General features: G+C 46.6%; 1 protein-coding gene across 8 annotated transcripts in view; it reads left to right on the top strand.

Annotated features, from left to right (window-relative positions):
- Nucleotides 1-1,064: 1,064 nt before the first annotated feature.
- Nucleotides 1,065-16,745, top strand: part of TMEM131L (transmembrane 131 like) — an 83,757-nt gene continuing 68,076 nt past the window's right edge. For 4 of the 8 annotated variants that reach the window (XM_030010381.2, XM_030010365.2, XM_030010375.2 and 1 more), the window contains exons 1-3: nt 1,065-1,230; nt 1,634-1,707; nt 8,993-9,036. In XM_030010381.2, coding sequence (XP_029866241.1) covers nt 1,107-1,230; nt 1,634-1,707; nt 8,993-9,036 — 242 coding nt within the window. In that variant the 5' untranslated portion in view covers nt 1,065-1,106. Of the gene's footprint in view, nt 1,231-1,633; nt 1,708-7,032; nt 7,080-8,505; nt 8,615-8,992; nt 9,037-16,745 lie in introns of those variants that run through there. The other 4 variants (XM_030010423.2, XM_041125937.1, XM_030010397.2 and 1 more) reach the window with 2 other exon arrangements.

The following is a 16,745-nucleotide window of genomic DNA, read 5'->3' as shown; positions in this document are numbered from 1 at the left end:
GTCATTTGTTTGGCTTTATTTACGAGCCTTTGGTGAGTAAGGACCATGTTGCCATTGTTTATGTGAGTTACTGTGTGCGATCAGTAAGGAGAGAACCAGACGCAATTTGGGGGTTGTGCAAACCTCGTTAGTGGAGTATTTGCTTTCTTTTTTTCCTCAAGGTTTGCAGAACTACTTTAACGACTGTTTTTTCCTGTAATTTAAGCATTTGAGGGTTTATTTTTTGAACAAAAAGGAGAAGTGTTTTAAAATACGATTAGAAGGGCGTGTGAGATGCATGTTAAAACCGTGTGACGAGCAGAGCTATTGCCGGGCTCTGTTCTACACTCCTGTTTTATAAACACCATAATTACCGGAGAGACCCATCAGGCACCAGACCAGTCACTTAAAACCGAAACGGATCAGAACAGCGGCAGGCAGCAATCCTCCGACATACAGCGCTGCTAAGCAGTCAAGGAATACTGAGGCAAATAAACCCCGCCGCCCGTTTTATTTTCCAAACCGTACACCCGCCGTTCGCTTCGGCAGCATCTTCCCTAGGAACATCTGCGCTAAGGTCACCAGATCGGGGCTGTTTTTTTTTTTTTTTTTCCCCCTCTCGCCCTGCCCTCACTCTTCCTCTCTGTGCTCTCCCCTCCCCCTTCGCGCTGCATCCTGGCTTTCTTCCTTCGCTCTTTCAATGCTTTTCTTTTTTGCTAAAAATAACCGGGGAGCCCCGAGCCCGGTGACATCCCGCACGGGCCCAAGGGATGAAGAGGACCCCCCGCTCCCGCCGCAAACGGCACAAACGCGGTAATAAACCCGATTTTGCATCATTTTCCCGCAACGCCTCCCCCGCCTCCCGCGTTCCCCTCTTGGTTTTTTTTTTGGGGGGGGGGGAGGGGAGGGTCGGGCACCCCCGGGCGCGCGCGCGCTCCCCGCCTGGCCGCGCGCCATGTGCCCGGCGCTGCCGGCGGCGGGCGGGGGCGTGGCTGCGGGCGTGGCCGCGGCGGCGCGCAGCCGCGCGGCGTGGCGGTGGGCGGTGGCCGCGGGAGCCGCGGGCCCCGCCCCCCCCCCCGCCGCCCGCCGCCCCCGCCCAGCCGCAGCACGGCGCGGCGCGGCACGGCATGGCGGGGCTGCGCTACCCGCAGCAGAGCGGCTACTGCCGCGCGGCCGCGGCCATGAACCTCCTGCTGGGCGTCTTCCACGTCCTCCTGCCCTGCTTTCGCCCCGGCGAGGCGCAGGGACAAGGTGAGGGCGACGATGGGACGGGGCGGGCCGTGGAAGGGAGGGAGGGAGGGAAGGAAGGAAGGAGGGAGGGAGGGGGGTGCCGCTGCCGCTGCCGCTGACCGCTCCGGGCGTGCGAGCGGGGCCGCCGCCCCCGCCGCCGTCCCTCGGGCGGCTGCCGCGGCGGCAGCCCGGGGACACAAAGGGGTTCGGGACGTGGCTTGCATCCCCCCTCCCGCTCCGCCCCTGCGCCCCGCGGTGCCCGCCGCCTCCCGGTGTCAGCCGGCCCGGGCGTCGCTGCGGGCCTGCCCCGGCACGGGGAGCCCCGGGCCGCTGCCGCTTGCGGGCTCCGGCCCCCCGGCCCCGGTCCCGGCCCCTGCGAGCGCGGCCGGCCCATCGGCGGTTTCTCTCTCTCTCTCTGCCCCCGCAGCCATCGAGCCCATCCCCGGCGTGGTGGAGCTGTGGCAAGCCGAGGAGGGCGAGCTGCTGCTGCCCGCCCAGGTGAGGGGGCGCCGGGGGGGGCGGCGGTTTGGGGCGCGGCGGGGGGTGAGGTGGGCTCGGGGGCCATTACGCGGCCCGAGGGGCCGGGGTGGGGGTGTTGGGTTGGGGCCCGGGGGGCGCTGGGGGGGCCGCGGCGGGGGGCGAGCCGGGCCGCGGTGGGGCCGGCGGGGCGCGGGCCCGCGGGGGCGGCCTCGCCCGCTGTCACGCCGCAGCCCCGTCCCCGCGGCTCCCCCCCCCCCCTCGCCAGCGCCTTGCTGCTACCGGGGCTGCGACCAGCAATGTGATTTTTTCGGCTTTGGTTCCTCCCCCCGGCCCCGTTTTCTCTTTACTTTTTTTTTTTAATGAATGTATTTGTGCACGGTAAATGCTGGATGTGCATATAATGAATATGCATGTATTTATATCTCAGACTTGCTCAGGTGAAGCCATTTTTTCCCCTCAAATGACACATCATTTATGATGTCGTTCCTCTCGTCCTAGCGCATTTTTGTTTTGTTTAGCCGCTTTTGTTGCATGCTAACAAGATTTGTTTAATTCCGCATTGGGAAGAGGAGCCAATACGGTAAAATGCGTGGCGGGGCTGGTAAGCGAGGAGCGGTGCTGGAAGCGGTGGTCTGGAGTTTATGGCATTTGAGGCAGTCATTTAACTTGCACTGACGGACTCTGCCATATGTTGAGCTGGGCCTTCCTAGACTTCAAGGCACCAGGCTCATAAATGGGAAGAAGCAGTCCTTAGGGACATCGTCTTATGTGAGAGGGAAGAGAGGGTAATTTATTTCTCTTAAGCCATTATATCATTCTCTGTTTAGCGCTCAGCCGTTGATACCCATTAACATAGGGAAAAATAGCAGAAGTGTTATTTCTTTCCTCAGCTGGCCAACAATTGACGCTGCTTACCAGGGCCTAGCATTTTGTATCGTGGCGTTACGAAAGTATTATCTATTGTATAAACAGATAGTTTTAAAAAAAATATGTATTATGCTGCTCAGAATTTGCCTGATACAGATGTGATAGTAGCTAAGGGAAGGTGCAGAGTCTCTGCCTAGGGATGTTTAAGGAACTCAGCCTTTTGCTTATACATTCTTTACCTTGAAGACATTAAGATGCATTAGAAGTAGAACCGTGTAATGCAGTCGTTTATAGTTGCTTCTCATAGCAAAGCTGCAACTGAGCGATGATGACGTGATGTTTACTTCCTGAGGAGATTAGGTTCTCTTGGAAAACACTTTGTTCTTGAGCATCCTCATAAAAATAAGTTGTAGCGCGGCTGAAGGAAAACCAGGCACGAATGGCATCGTTGAACGTATGGTCCTGCCGAGTCCTTGCAGCAGTGAACGGCAAAGCTGAGGCTGCTGCTCCTCTGTCACTTCTGTAGATGCTGTGTTAGGTATGCAGGAAAGAAAACAGATCTTCTGGTTTCAGTTGTGACAGAGCGAGAAGTGAAAATCACGATAGGCTTGCTGAAATAAAAGGCGGACGTTAAAAGCCAGATGAACCAGTCTCTGAGAACTAGTGGTGCAGTGGCTGTTTTGCATGGCTTTCCCCTCCAAGCTTGGGGACAGCAGCAGCATCATCTGACACGTCGGTGTGACTGCTCAAGCTGAAGCAGAAGGGCCTGGGTTCCTTAAACAGGTTTTAAGACCAAAGCTTGGTTCTAGGCCCAGCCCTGATGCCCAAATTTCTGTTCCCTTGCGGGCTTGGGCTTTACCCAGCACCTCTTGGGCCTGTAGCCAAATTTGAAGCCACCTTTTCCAGTTGTCAGGGGGAGGAGGAAAGAAGACCTCCCTATCTGTCCCTGTGGATGTGGTGACAGACCCTTCCAACACCGCTTCCGTGGAGTGGTGGCACTGCTCTGCGATGGCTAGTTGTAGCTCTTCTCTGAGCGCCCGAGTTGAAGGTTGCCCACCCTGCCGCGATCCCCTGTGGTGTCTGTGAGGTCCTGAAGGCAGTTCGGCATCGTTGCCCTGCTGGGCGACCATTCTGGGCTAGTGAGGGGCATCGGTGGAGACGCCGGCATCGGCTCCAGAGATTTGGAAAACTGCTTCATCTGTTAACATCTGACTGCCCTTTCTTTGTTAGGGGGATGCTTAAACTTGTAAGATGTTTGTTGCTTGTCCGTCTCCACGCTCCACTAAAAAAAATGGTCTGACTTACCACTACGAGGAGGTTGTCCATGTTCTCTTCCTTGCAAGAACAGGCTTTCTCACTTGAACCTTCACAGGGGGTTTTTGCCCGTTGTTCGTGTACCACGGCAGTGGTGATGCGATGGTGAGGGTCTAGTAAGAGGAAGAACTTTCTTGCTTTTGAGTGGATAATAAACATTGTTTGGTAGGGAATATCCAAGGGTTGCTTCATTCACGTGTTTAAGGATAGGTCTTGGGGAAGACTTTGGGAACGGGAAGTGTCCTGGTTCCGTGATCTGGTTCTTCCTGTTCCCTTTTGAAGGAGCGCGGGCGGGAGTGCAGCACAGGAAAGCAAGGACTTTGCATGCAGAAGTGAAAAGTCCAGGGAAGGAACCATGCATGCTCCTCTGCCAAAGCACCTCCCTCCTGCCTGCGTGTCACAGGCTCTGAGCAGAGATATGGTTTAGGTTGCCCTGTCTGCCCAGCCCTTTTGCCTGTTTCTGGCGGGTTACCAATGCTCTGTCTGATGGATGTTTTTCCCTTTCTGTCGTGGCTTTGCACTATTATCTTATTTTCCATGCATCATCAACTGCCTGTGACAGGGCAGTTCTGAGCATTCCTTGCTGCCTGCAGAATTTGGGGATGAAAGTTGGATGGGTCAGTAGCCCATTCAACCGTCGGGTTGCCCGCTTTTGTTCCAAGAGCACGTACTGAATAAAGACGTCGCGTTAAGAGGCGAGGGAGGGGAAACAAAGCATTTTAATATTTGTAGTTGCTTTCTAGGCCTCTCACAGCATCGCTTTGTCTACGTGAACTGCATGAATTTGCATGCTGGAGCGCAACCGCCCAGGGCCCCCGCGCCTCCACCCCGGTTGGTCGTTCTACCTTCTGTTTCCTCTTGCTTCCCTTTCATTGTTTGTGCTTCTTGCGTGCCCCCTCCCAGCTTCCCTCTTACATGTATTTGTGCTTTTTCCTTCCCCCCCCCCCCCCCCCCCCCCATGCCTGTAATCTTTTGATTTCGGCTTCCTCTGAAGCTTGCAGAGCCGTTTAGGGATGGCTCACCTACTGCTCTTGCTCCGCAGCCGAGCCTGAAGGGTGCCCAGAGCATTGCAGTCGGTGAAGGTGTGCGTGGGCTTGTGCGCTGGAGCTGAGGAGGAGCTGGCTGTATCTAGCGTGCTGACAGTCTTCCACGCGTCTGCAGCTTCCTCCAGCATTTTCATGTTTCTTCCTGGGTTCCGTTTTTGCTTTGAGACAAGCTGGGTTTCCCGGTTGGATGCGGTATCCATATTTCCTTGTGCCCAGTTCCTCTCTTCTTGTTGAAGGTGATGTGAAGTGTGGGGTAGCCGCAGAGCTCCTGCCTTGCTCTCCTTCTCCTCCTTGCCCTTGACGTCCTTTTTACAGCAAACGTCCCTTGGGTGGGTGACTGGATTTTTGTTTTTGTTTTTCTTCCCATCATTTGTCCTCAATGTGGAAAAATGTAAAGTCTTGCCTGCCCTGATGGTTGGGAGATGCGTGGAAAACCAGTGGGATTTTCACGTGGAAAATCTCAAGTGGGAGAGGCTTGATTAGAGCAGTTGTAGTTTTTATTCAGACTCCTTGTAATTTTGTGGTTTTGCTTGTTTGTTTGTAACTTGTTTATAATTACTTAACTAAAATGCTTGGGAGAAAAGCTCCTTTGTGTAGGACTCGACACCCAAGCCCTTCACCATTAAAGGCTGAAAAAACTCCATATATAAACAGCCATGTTGGAGCACTTCAGTGCAAAGCTGAAAGGTGGTTAGTTACGTTCTTGTTTTTTTTTTTTTTTTTTTTTTCTGAAGAGGAGAGGAAAGAGCCCAAGAAAAATCATAGTAAGGGTATCAGGCCTGCTGTCTCCACGGCCACAAGCGTATGAAAGGAGAAGCACAAATGCCATTTGTAGTTCATGGTGGGCACCACTTAAAATACGTATCGGAGAGTCGTAGTCGTGTGTTTCTGTCCGTCAGAAACCACTTTGGTGATTACTGTGAGCATCTGAAGGCAGGGGCAGGCGCGTTGGGTACCTGCAGAGCAGGGCATTCAGTGCTTTCCACCCCTTCAGTTGCGAGGGAGGAACTACTTTAAAATGAAATAATGAAGGTTAAGTTGTAGGTCTTGTTATCACGATTGAAAATGACAGTCATCAAAGACAACATACACCAAACTTTTTCTTGGTGTCAGTGCCATGTCTGTCTGATGTGATGGGTTTTCTACTGTTCCTGCGTGTTGCATGTAGGAGATTAGTGAGATGTTTCATTAGAGGAACGCCTCGTGTATGTTTCAGTTTGCTTGCAGATACTTAGGAGATTACAGTGAGTGCTTATTTCAGATTACTCTGTGATAATGTTTCAGGTGCTTGAATTTTGGAGGAAGATACCGTGATATTTACTGTATCATAGCCTGTTACAGAGACTGGGCAAATACAGAGCTGCTGCCTCGGTTTTCACTTTAAAGGTTCTGCTCAGTTCTGAAAGATTATTTTATTAATTTTTCTTTTCCCATGTAGTAGCGACTTGGCTTCAGTTCCTGTTCTTCAGTGCAGCTCAGGGGCTAATAAGGTTAATTGTTCTGCCGGTTTTGAAAGCTGATGAAGACCTTGATCTTATGTATCTGAGATACACACGGCACTGCAGTGTGTCATTAACAGAGGTGCATCCCATCAGCTATGCACAAACTGAATGTACGGAGTCACCTACTTCAAAGCAGGGTTTGTCTGAAGGCGCGCAATTTGTGTGAAAGCCTGAGACAGACTTGGGGTGGGAATTGTGTTCCTCTTTGGGCTGTTAAAAGGCTCCTTCAGCCTTCCAGCTGAGCTTCTGGATGGTGCTGATAGGACTTGGGGCTGGTTGGCCATGCAGATTATGCAGAAGCTGTCAGCCCAGGCTCTTAAGACTTGTGTGACAGGAGAGGGGCACTTTCAGGGGCTTTCTAGCACAAGATAAGCACCTGCCCGTATTGTCTGGAGGAAGGGGATTTTTTTTTTTTTTTTTTTTTTTTTTTTTTTTTCCTGTCATGGATAGGCTGCTGGGACCTGCATTTTGGCTTCAGGAGTCGTTCCCTTCCTTCCATCCCCCTGTAGTACTTGTCTGGCGATATGGGAGTTTGAGAAAGCCTGCTTTTTTTTTTTTTTTTAATCCTCAGTGTGAGTATACGTGTAGCCTGTGCCATACAGAGGAGAGAACATAGGAAAAAGCTGGACATGGGGCTCTGTGTGTGTGCTCAGTGTCGAGGGTGATTTTAAAAATTTTTTTCTTTCTTGCACAATTGAGATTTTATGCTGTGGCTGCACTGTAGCTTGGGAAGGTTTTTTTTCATCGTTGCTTGAGAAAAAGTGAAGAGGAGAAGTGGTTAAGATAGCTAGTGTTAAGGGTGAGCACTGTGTAATGACACAGTCCCAGGTTTCTGATGCCTGGCAGATGTTAAGCCATTTAAAGGAGGAGTTAAGCCATTTAAAATGAGGATACTTTGCCAGCCTGTTGTGGCAGAGAAGCTGTTTCTGGAGGAGGTGGATGAGGAATCCTCTAGTTCTGCTTGGTATCATACTGAGGTCCCCAAAGTACAAAAGGAGCTTGGAGAAGCTGGAAATCAGATGATGGGTTTGTATTGTGCCATACTGGTAGAGTCTAAAAGCAAGGCTTAGCTCAGTCGTTAGAGGAGATGGCCAGGTCTTTGTGAGGGGCCAGTGCTAGGAGCCCTGGGTAGGTAGGTCTGTGCTGAAGAGCTGTGCTGCAGATCCTGGACAATTATCACAGTGTCTCCAACCTCCCTTTAAGGGCAGGCGTACAGAAAGACTGTCAAGTCCTCAAATTAACTTGTACTTCCCTGTCAGTCTTGTTACAGATTTGGTTATGCTATGGTAGAAGGCTGTGCTGCTTCTGTTGGATGAGCTGCTTGTGGCAAAAGATTGAAGTTTATATGCATCTGGTAGCTTTCGGCAAGATCTGTAATATTAGCCATAAGGTCATTATTTTAGCCATAATAATGTTAATAATATTACCCATATGTGCTGCCTTAGTGTGGTTGTCATTTTTTTCCCCTTCATGAGGGGGGAACTAGAAGATAGGAGCTAGAGTCAAAGTGGGTGACTTGGGCCCTGTTCCGTGATGCACTTATATGGGAAACGTGTAGGAGGGGTGGTGGAAGGTGCACTCTTTTAATTTTAAAAGTGTGGGTTGTTTTCTGTTTTTTTTTTTTTCCTACCTTTTCGTTGCTAAGGTCTGTAGCTTGTGTCTTGTGCAACCATCACCTGCAGAAGCAGTAGCTGGGAAAACTTACCAGCTGTTCCTGGCAGGGTAACTGTGACCTCTTCCCGAAAAATGTTAATCTCCCTAAAGCTGTCCCTGGTTTCATCAGTGCGGGTTGGGTGGCTGTAACATGCTCCATTTTGAGTTGTACCTAAAGCTTTCCTGGAGATCTCGGCTGGTTCAGAGCAGCTACCTGCTTGTTTTAAATGGATTTCCTGCAGGGAGCTCATTGAACCAACACTTGAGTTCATTTCTGTAGACAGCTCAAAGTGGTTAGTTGTGAACTGCAAGCTGGCACAGTTTGTTAACTGCATGTCTCAAAAATTACCTTAGTCCAAGCAACTGAGCTAAGCTGTTGTATTTAAAGCTTCTACTCTCTCTGATTTCTGTACGTGCTGCTGATCACTGATAAGATCTGGGCTTGGGATCTCGCCATCCCTGTTGGAACGTGGTACCTTGCCTTTGCTGTTGGCGCTACCACGTGGTCTGAATTCCAAGGCATTCTGCATCCGATTTTCTCAGGTACTGGCTAATGAAATTTACTGACGGGGGCAGATGGTTTTAGATTGAAATTGTATGTGCGTGCAGAGTTTTGTATAGATGCATTCATATAAATAGAAAATGAGTCTGTTTAATCAACATTTGGAAAAAAAATAATGGAGTAGCCATGTTAAGTCACCATTTATCTTGGCAAAATGAGCAGAAACCCCAAATGGGATGGCCAGCATCCACCTTACTTGAATCATAAAGGAATTGCTGTAGGAATTTTAGATTTCTCAGTTTGTTTTGCAAGCAAGTCATGTGAGAGTCCACCTTCGGAGGAGTTAAAAATGGTACATGTGTTCATTGTGCCCTGTCACAATTCTGAGATTCTTACGTAGTATTTTCTCTGTTTGTCAGGCTGATTCAGAGGAAGTTGTGGAAGAGCATCCACAAGAGCAAAGGTAAGCGAAACTAAAATGAAAACAAGAGTGTTGAAGCTTGTTTTGGTTTTTGCTTTAGGAAGTACTGAAGTGTAATTGGGCAGACTACTAAAAATTATTTTTTCTGCTGCGTATTAAATAGATTTTTATTATTTGTGGCTTACAGTTTTCTCAACTAATGTTAATTTGTTAGCAAAACCAGAAAATAGCGTGCGGCATATGCAAGACTGAAATGCCCTCTTGCATCTCTTTCTCCTTATTCTATCTCTAAGCTGCATTTGCTTTTCGTTGCTTTTACTCCCAAAATTCTGTGTTTATTAATTCTGCTTTATTGTATATTTTGTAACTAATTTCTTTAAACAAGAGGACAATTTTCTGTTCCAAAATTTGCAAACGTAAGTACTCTTGGAGTGTGAATATCTACCAAGGCAAGGAGGGTGGTAAAGAAGACTTAAAGCCAAAGGCTTATTAGTGTGTTGCTGTGGAACAATAAATATCCTGCCTGATTTCTTGAAATCAGATAAATAATAAAGCTCTTAAGATCTGTAGTTTCAACTCTGCTGTTTCTGTTAATATCAGGCCTCCTCTATTTTGAAGGGTTGGGTAAATAGCATCACAGATTATTTTTTAAATACACATTTTGTTTCCTCTGAGCGTCCAGATTAAAATGCTTGGACATCTACCAGTGAAACACTTCCTTCCTTTGGTATGTGTTAATGTGGGTACAGCTTTCAGTGGCATGCCAGCCAGAAAGATCACAAGACTTAAAATAAACACGTGTAACACCACCGTGCTCCTATGGTTGCAGTTAGCCAGAAATGCTTTTCTCATTTATCTCCCATCTTTGCCCTTAGCTTGGGTTTGAGAGCGAATAGATCTGATAGAACACAAGCCTTGCTGGGAGCTGGCAGAGGGGGTAAGCCTGGGGCAGGGAATGGGATGGTTGTGATGGGTCTGTCCTGCACTGCAACGCTTCTCCACGCGCCTTTTCCCCCTCTTTTTGCTCCATTGGGAGCCTTCTCGTCCAAACCCAGGATCACATTAGGGCTTTGTGCCTCATCTCCGTGGGAATGGCAAAGGTGGTATAGAAACAGGATGAGAGGATTACTGCTGCCTCTGACAGCTGGTGCTGATGGTTTGTGCTTGCCTACAACCCCCGATTCCTACCTGCGTAGGGGATTTTTTTTTTTTTTTTTTTTCGCTTTGTGAAAAGGGGGGTAAACTATTGAAAGCTGGCATTTTCCCTGCACAAATACAGAACTTGATTTTCAGCTGGGGACTACTAAGGTTTTGATGCAAAATTTTCACTGTGTGCCTAAGCGTGCTCTCTTTATTGAGAGGTAGTCAGAAGACAGCAGTCTCAAGTGCTGTGCTTAAGGTGGTTTCTGAGATTTTTGTTAGTAGGCAGAGAGATTTAGTTTAGGGGAAAAAAAAAAAATCTCTGCCTGCCTATTTATCTCTGGAGGTGGATGGAGTAACTGGCTACTATGGCAATAATAAAAATATTACTGAAAGAGAAATAGTTCTTGAGACTCAGATAGGAAATAGGAAAAAGTGGTTTGACTGGTTTTGGGTTTTTTTGGTTTTTTTTTTTTTTTTTTTGGTCATTCAGGTGCTTAAAGATTTTTCTAGTAATTACTCATTTCCAAAAATGAACTTGTTTTCTGCAAGTTAAGTTTATAAGGTTCATTTGCATGGATGGAAACATCCTTCTATTGTCATAATGAAATGCTTCGGGAAACTTGCCTAAACAGACAGCGGTTTGTGTGCATCTTTTAAACTGTTGGTTTGCTGCTGTATGTAAACACCGATCTGTGTGTGCTCTGTATGCTGGAGGAATGTCGCAGTGTAGACTTTATGAAGAAGACCTAGCAAAGGTACGTAAGAAAGACTAGAATTTATTAGTTTCTTTCCAGGTTAACTTTCATTCCCTTGGCTTCTATTACTATATGGTGAAATTGTGGGGATTTCCTTTTCCTGTAGCAGCAAAACCTGAGAACTTGTAGCATCTCCATCTCATTGTCTGCCAGCATGCCCTAGGGAAATCAGCTAAAGCTACTGAAATTTGATGTGAAGCCCCTAGAAGCAAAGCACCTTAAAGTAGCAGTACGAACAGAAGTTAATGGAGAAAGAGAATTCAAGATTTTCCCCAGAGCTGAAGAAAGTAGAGAGAGTTCAGCATCTTGGGGCATAAAGGAGAAAGTCTCTTCCCAAAACATTGTTTTATTCAGTTTTTAATTCTAGGTTAATGGGCTCTCTTGGGAGCTTGCTAACCTACTTTTTAAAAGAAAAAAAAAAAAGTATTAACAGTCTGTTAAGTGACTTCCTGTGCATGTGCATCACAGGATCTTCCATGTCGGGTGGGATTCTTGGTTTGCTGCTGTTTTTGTGGCAAGGTCACAAGGGGGATGGATGTAGTCTCATTATTTCTGCTTTAGACTTGATAAAGCTAAGTTCAGAAGTTTGCATGGAGGTGAAAAGACATTGTCAAAATAGCAGTTTTTGTAAAGAGCTATTTTGGAGGTGAATGAGAAATGGTTGATTTGGAGGTCCCTGGGTTTGCAGCTGCCCTGAGTGAGAAAAAGGTAATTAGCAAGTCCTTAATTTCCAGCCTACGATTCCTGCCTTTCTGATTGTTTGGATGCTTTACCACAGGTTGCTTTCCACTGTTTTGTGTCTCTGAATCAGGCTCTGAAATAATAAGTGTTGGGCAGTAGATACTTGAGTTGCTGGATGTACTGCTTCAGGCCACAGTCTTTGACAGAACTAAAGCCACATGTATTTGGACTAGCCTATTAAAAAAGGTTCAAGTTTCCTTAAAAGACTGGTTCTTACATTTGAAAGGCAGCAGTAAAAAGATGCCTTCCAAAGCAACTTTGGTTCAGGAAGTTTTGTTAGAAGAAAGTCAAATGACAGGTGTTGACAGAAAGGTGTTGGATTTTTTTTTTTTTTTTTTTTTTTTTTTTTTTTGGGTGGGGGGGGGGTTTGTTTGTTTTGGTTTTTTTTTCATGCTGGTGACTGTTCTCTTGCCACAGCTGGCAGTAGCAAATTTTGAAGACTTAAGTGCTTGCTTTTTTATTTCACTTTTGCTAAAGCAGCAGAATGAGTCAAATGCAGAGGTCTGGCACAGATTAAGGGGCAATACTGTTAGGTGATGTGCACAAATGATGCTATCAAAATTTTTAGCTTTCTACTTCAAGGAGGTAGACATTGGACTACCAAGAAAAAAAAAAAATTTCACATGTATGATAGTCTTAATCCTTGGTTTTGAGGACCTCTGGAGAAAGGCCTTTGAGGGTCCAGTTTCCCAGCTGACACATTGAAGAATATCGGCACTGGAATAAACTGCTGTACTCAAGATGTGGAGCATGTACTTTTAATATGTGATGTGCATTAATAGTCCACAAGAAAGGAAAGCCGTATGATACTAAGAGTGTGGTATGTAATTATCAAGTAAGAGGACATTTTCCAGCCTTTACCTGTGACAGGGCATATTTTGCTTTGAGTAGATGGGTATCAACTGCTAGGAAAATTGTAAGTGTGATGCAGTTAGCTCAGTCGAGCATTTCTGTTGAACCTTTGCCTTTGATCACTGGGAGAGCATTTGACCCTGTGGACTGGAGCTGCTTGGGGCAAGTAGATGGTATCAGCTCCCAGTGGGTTCCTGCTAGGGTGATAGTGCAGCCCTGGGGGTGACAGCTGGTGCCCAGCACTTTGACCTCTCCTGACTGCCAAGTGGGATGACTCCTAATCCTGTGACTTTTGCTGTGTCTGTGAAATAGTGCTCCAGGCGTGGAAGAGAAATTGGAAGGTAAAGGTAGCAAGGGAGTTGCTTTGTTGTCTCTCGGGCAACTAGTAAGCAGTTAAGGTGCACAGACTGCAAAATTACTTGGGCGTTTAGCGGATACTTAAGAGATGTTGTTGTAAGGTTTGCTTCAGGAAAAATCCAGACTGGCTGGGGAGAATGAGCCCACTTCACCTTCTGAGGCCGTATGTGGCAATTTCTTACTGGCCACAACTTCATCTCATCTCCGGTCAAGAGACACAGACTGAGTCTGGTGCTGTGGATGGGCAGTTAAGACACTTCAGAGGTGACTCATCCTTAAAGCCTGTGGTCTTAGTGCTGTAATTTCTGATAGTCCAGTTCTTGGAAAGTAATGGCATGGGACTGGTGGTATGCCTGTGTACCAGATCTCTAGCTCGGGTGGTGGCTAAGCCAGGAAAAGAAAGTCTGAAAAATAGGTTAGGATCAACCAGATCTTTTTTCCTTCTGCTTTTTCTCATGGAAAATAATAAAATTGATTTTGTGCCAGAACAAATGTCTGAATATTTAAAAAAAAAATTGTTTTATGTTGTGTCCCCTTTTTAAACATCTTTAAAGTCAAACTGAGTATCCATTGAGAAAGTGTTTCAAAATGAAAAGCTGAAAAGTACTTTTGAGAGTGTCGGTGAATGCTTAAACTGTTTGAAAAGAACCATCCTAAACCAATATTTTCAAGCTAAGCTTGTATTGAGTACCACTAATCATTTAGATTGTGATTAAACTTACCCCCCAAAAGTATTTGAAAAATTACATGAAGACTTTTCCTAGGATATACGCTTGCTCTTAACTTGTAATAGCAGAAGTTGCTTTTATTAAGTTTTTAATAGTTTTTTAAATTTTTTTGCAAAAGAAGCAGAAATCTGTGTGTATTAGAAAAGAAAAAAGTGCATTTCTTGGGAAAAGGCTTTTTAATGCCCTTGCATAAAGTAACACATTTCTATAGTATGCACAGAATGGGTGATTTTACTGGGTTGCATCAAAAACTGCTTCAATATTGGTTCACTTGTTTTTAATTGATAAATTACTGGTGTTGTATTCTACTTAAAATTTCACCAGATCACCAAGGGACTACTGATTTTTAAGTTTTACTGGATGCCTAAAGAAATGAAATTTACTTTATATAATCCTTAGAAGTAAAGCAGTGGAAATGAGATGCACACACCTACCTGTTATGCTTCAGGGAAAATCCCTAAGGAATTCCCTGTAGGGAACACAGAGGATAATGTGAAGCTAGAATAAAAAAAGCTTACTGAAGAAAATTGCTAGAAGGTCAACAAAGCTGGGGGATCTTTTGTAGATGAAGAAACATTGTTTTGGAAGGAACTATCATTGTTACTCTTCATCTCCTTTCTTATACTTCTGGCAGGCACAGCCAGGGTGGCAGGCCGAACTCTTGCTGCTTTTAATCTTTTATCTCTGTTTTATGTGTTGTAATTCATTCACTGATGAACTTTGCCTTGCTGAACTTTGTATTACATGCTGTTAGGGACAGCTGTGCCCTCATGTGCATTGCTTCTTCCAAAATATTGGTCCTTCTGCAGAATTGTGTTGCTTGTCTGCTCGATACAGGGAGTAATAAACCGTTCTGCTTTCTTTTTTTTTTCATGGGACATTGCATGCCAGTGCTGTGTGCTAGCAAATGAGTCAGCTATCCATTTATTTATTTGTTTCTTAGTTGCTTTCAGACATCTCTGAAATGAGAGCAGTGGCGAAGGACAGCTGTACTGTGTTTCACACCAGACTGAGGAGCTATGGCTTTTTAGGATCTGGAGTTAATGGCAAACGAGACAGTTCTGCTGCATTTTGCAAAGATCTGTCAAACTTCTGTCCTTGGTGTATGTCCTAATTGACCTTAACTGAAATATTTTAAGGGTGATGCCTGGCCAGATTTGATTACTCTTCGATATGGTGTTGCAATCCCACTCACGGTCAAAATCTTGTCTGCTTGCGTTGAGAAAACTGTGCTGGTATGTATGTATTTCTCTTGCTGTTGTGAGCCCCATGGTCAGATCGGTGACTGTTTGATCTGTACATTGGCTTGTATGCTGACCTAAAATGGACTTTCTCATCTATGGGTGACAATTTGACTTTGAAAAACGAAGACCATCCTGGTGTGGTAATTGAGAATTGGCACTTGTGCTTTCATATGGCTCACGCTGCCTTGAAAAGCCACACAGGATGTCTTATGCCAGTTTCTATAGTGTTAAAAATAGCAGGCAGTGACAGTATCCTCCCAGCTGGGGCTGTGAGGTTATTGTTTGCACAGGGATTAGGTATGTGAAGAAGCTGTATTTGTGGATACATGCTACTGGAGTAAACTTTCTCACATGCAATGACCTCTTTTAAATGGACAAGTAAACTGTGCTTTGCGTTTTGGTGTCCTGTATCTAGCTTTCTTTTCTTCTGTTAATAATTTCTTCACTTTCTTTTCCCACTTTCTGAGCTTTCTGTCTCTTCCGTAGATCTCTTGCGTACCTTCTTATGGCATCTCTTCTTTCTTTCTAGTTTCTATCTGGGCCATGCCTGAAATGGTTGTAGTTTCTGTACCGCAAGAGGAAGAGTCTGTCTTGCCCCCTCCGTTTCCCCGGTGCTGTCCCCTGCCTTGTGCAGCCCTACAAGCTGTATCAGAAAACTCCTCTGGATGAAAAGCACTGCTTTGTTTTAGTTTTACCAGGTTAACATTTACCTGTGATCATTATCTGATGGGTTTCCCGGTTGCTTTCTGTGGCAGTGACAGTTGCAAACGTGCACGAAAGCGCTCCCTCGGTCTCTTCCTCCTGCTGTGCTGGACGGGTGCCGGACCCGGCACCGGAGCCGCGTGTGGCAGCGTGGCTGGCTTGCGGGACAGCATCTCCGTGCTCCTCCCGAGCTGCTCCAGGGAGGCCTGCCCATGTGTTGGTGCGGCTCTGGTCCAGACCTCGTGGCGTCTTCCTGCTCTTTCCGCGGACTTTCTGTCCCCAGTCTTCTTCCTTCTGGCCTGCTGTCGGGGTGGGTGGTTGCATATGGTGGTACTCATGCCAAGGCTGACTCTCTGCTCCCTTATCTACTGCAGTGCAGGAGGAGCTGGGGAGGAACCCAGCCAAATCTGCTGCTCTGCTCGCTGTTGGTGAGATAGACGAGCAGGTTAGTCCCCAAAAGTGTGGGGCTAAGAGAGAGAACCTCTTATATGTTGGGAGTAGCGCCTTAACAAAATAGCAGCTGTTGGGTAGGAAGAGGGTAAAGTGTTTGCATTGGTGTGATGGATAGCCTTGGAGGCCATGGATGGGTTTTGGGTGGATGGTGTGGCGAATCACACAGCCTGCCACTGCATGGAAAGTTGAAGACAAGTGCACACACGCATACATCATTCGTTGTGCGCAGTTTTAATTTTTTTCGGGCTCTTGGTAAACCCCTGTAGCCTAATGCTTTGGGACAGAGTCCGCCCAGAATGCACGGTCTTTAGAGTTAGGACAATCTTGATCTGAGCAGGTGGGACAAGGGCATATGGTGTCTTATTTCCCATTCTGTGTTTGTTTCAGTACTGGCTGCAAGGCTGCGCAGGAGCAGAGACAGATCTCGTTGTGGCACAGGCTGTTGGTATAGTCATTCAGCAAACACATGCGGAAGGTCAGCTCTTAATGCCAAGCAGCTGTGTGCTGCGAGTGCTCTGCAAGTCTGCTCTGGAACATGGCATTTTTCTTGTTAAACTTAACCTGCCTTGTTTTGAAAAAGGGTATGTTAGGACACATTTTCTATGTTTAGAGAAGAGGAAAAAAAAAAAAAAGAAAGAAAAGCAAACAGCTGCTGTGGCATGTTGTCCTTGTCCTAATCATTGTAAACTTAGTGTCTGTCCCCTTAGCTCATACATGCTGCTTCTATAATACAAGTAGTTCAGAATAGGAACTCTCTTCTTATGTTTCTACTTTTA

The sequence above is a fragment of the Aquila chrysaetos genome, chromosome 1 (assembly GCF_900496995.4).
Source record: "Aquila chrysaetos chrysaetos chromosome 1, bAquChr1.4, whole genome shotgun sequence".
NCBI classification, from domain to species: Eukaryota; Metazoa; Chordata; class Aves; order Accipitriformes; family Accipitridae; genus Aquila; species Aquila chrysaetos.
This window is presented reverse-complemented; position numbering and strand designations above follow the sequence as displayed.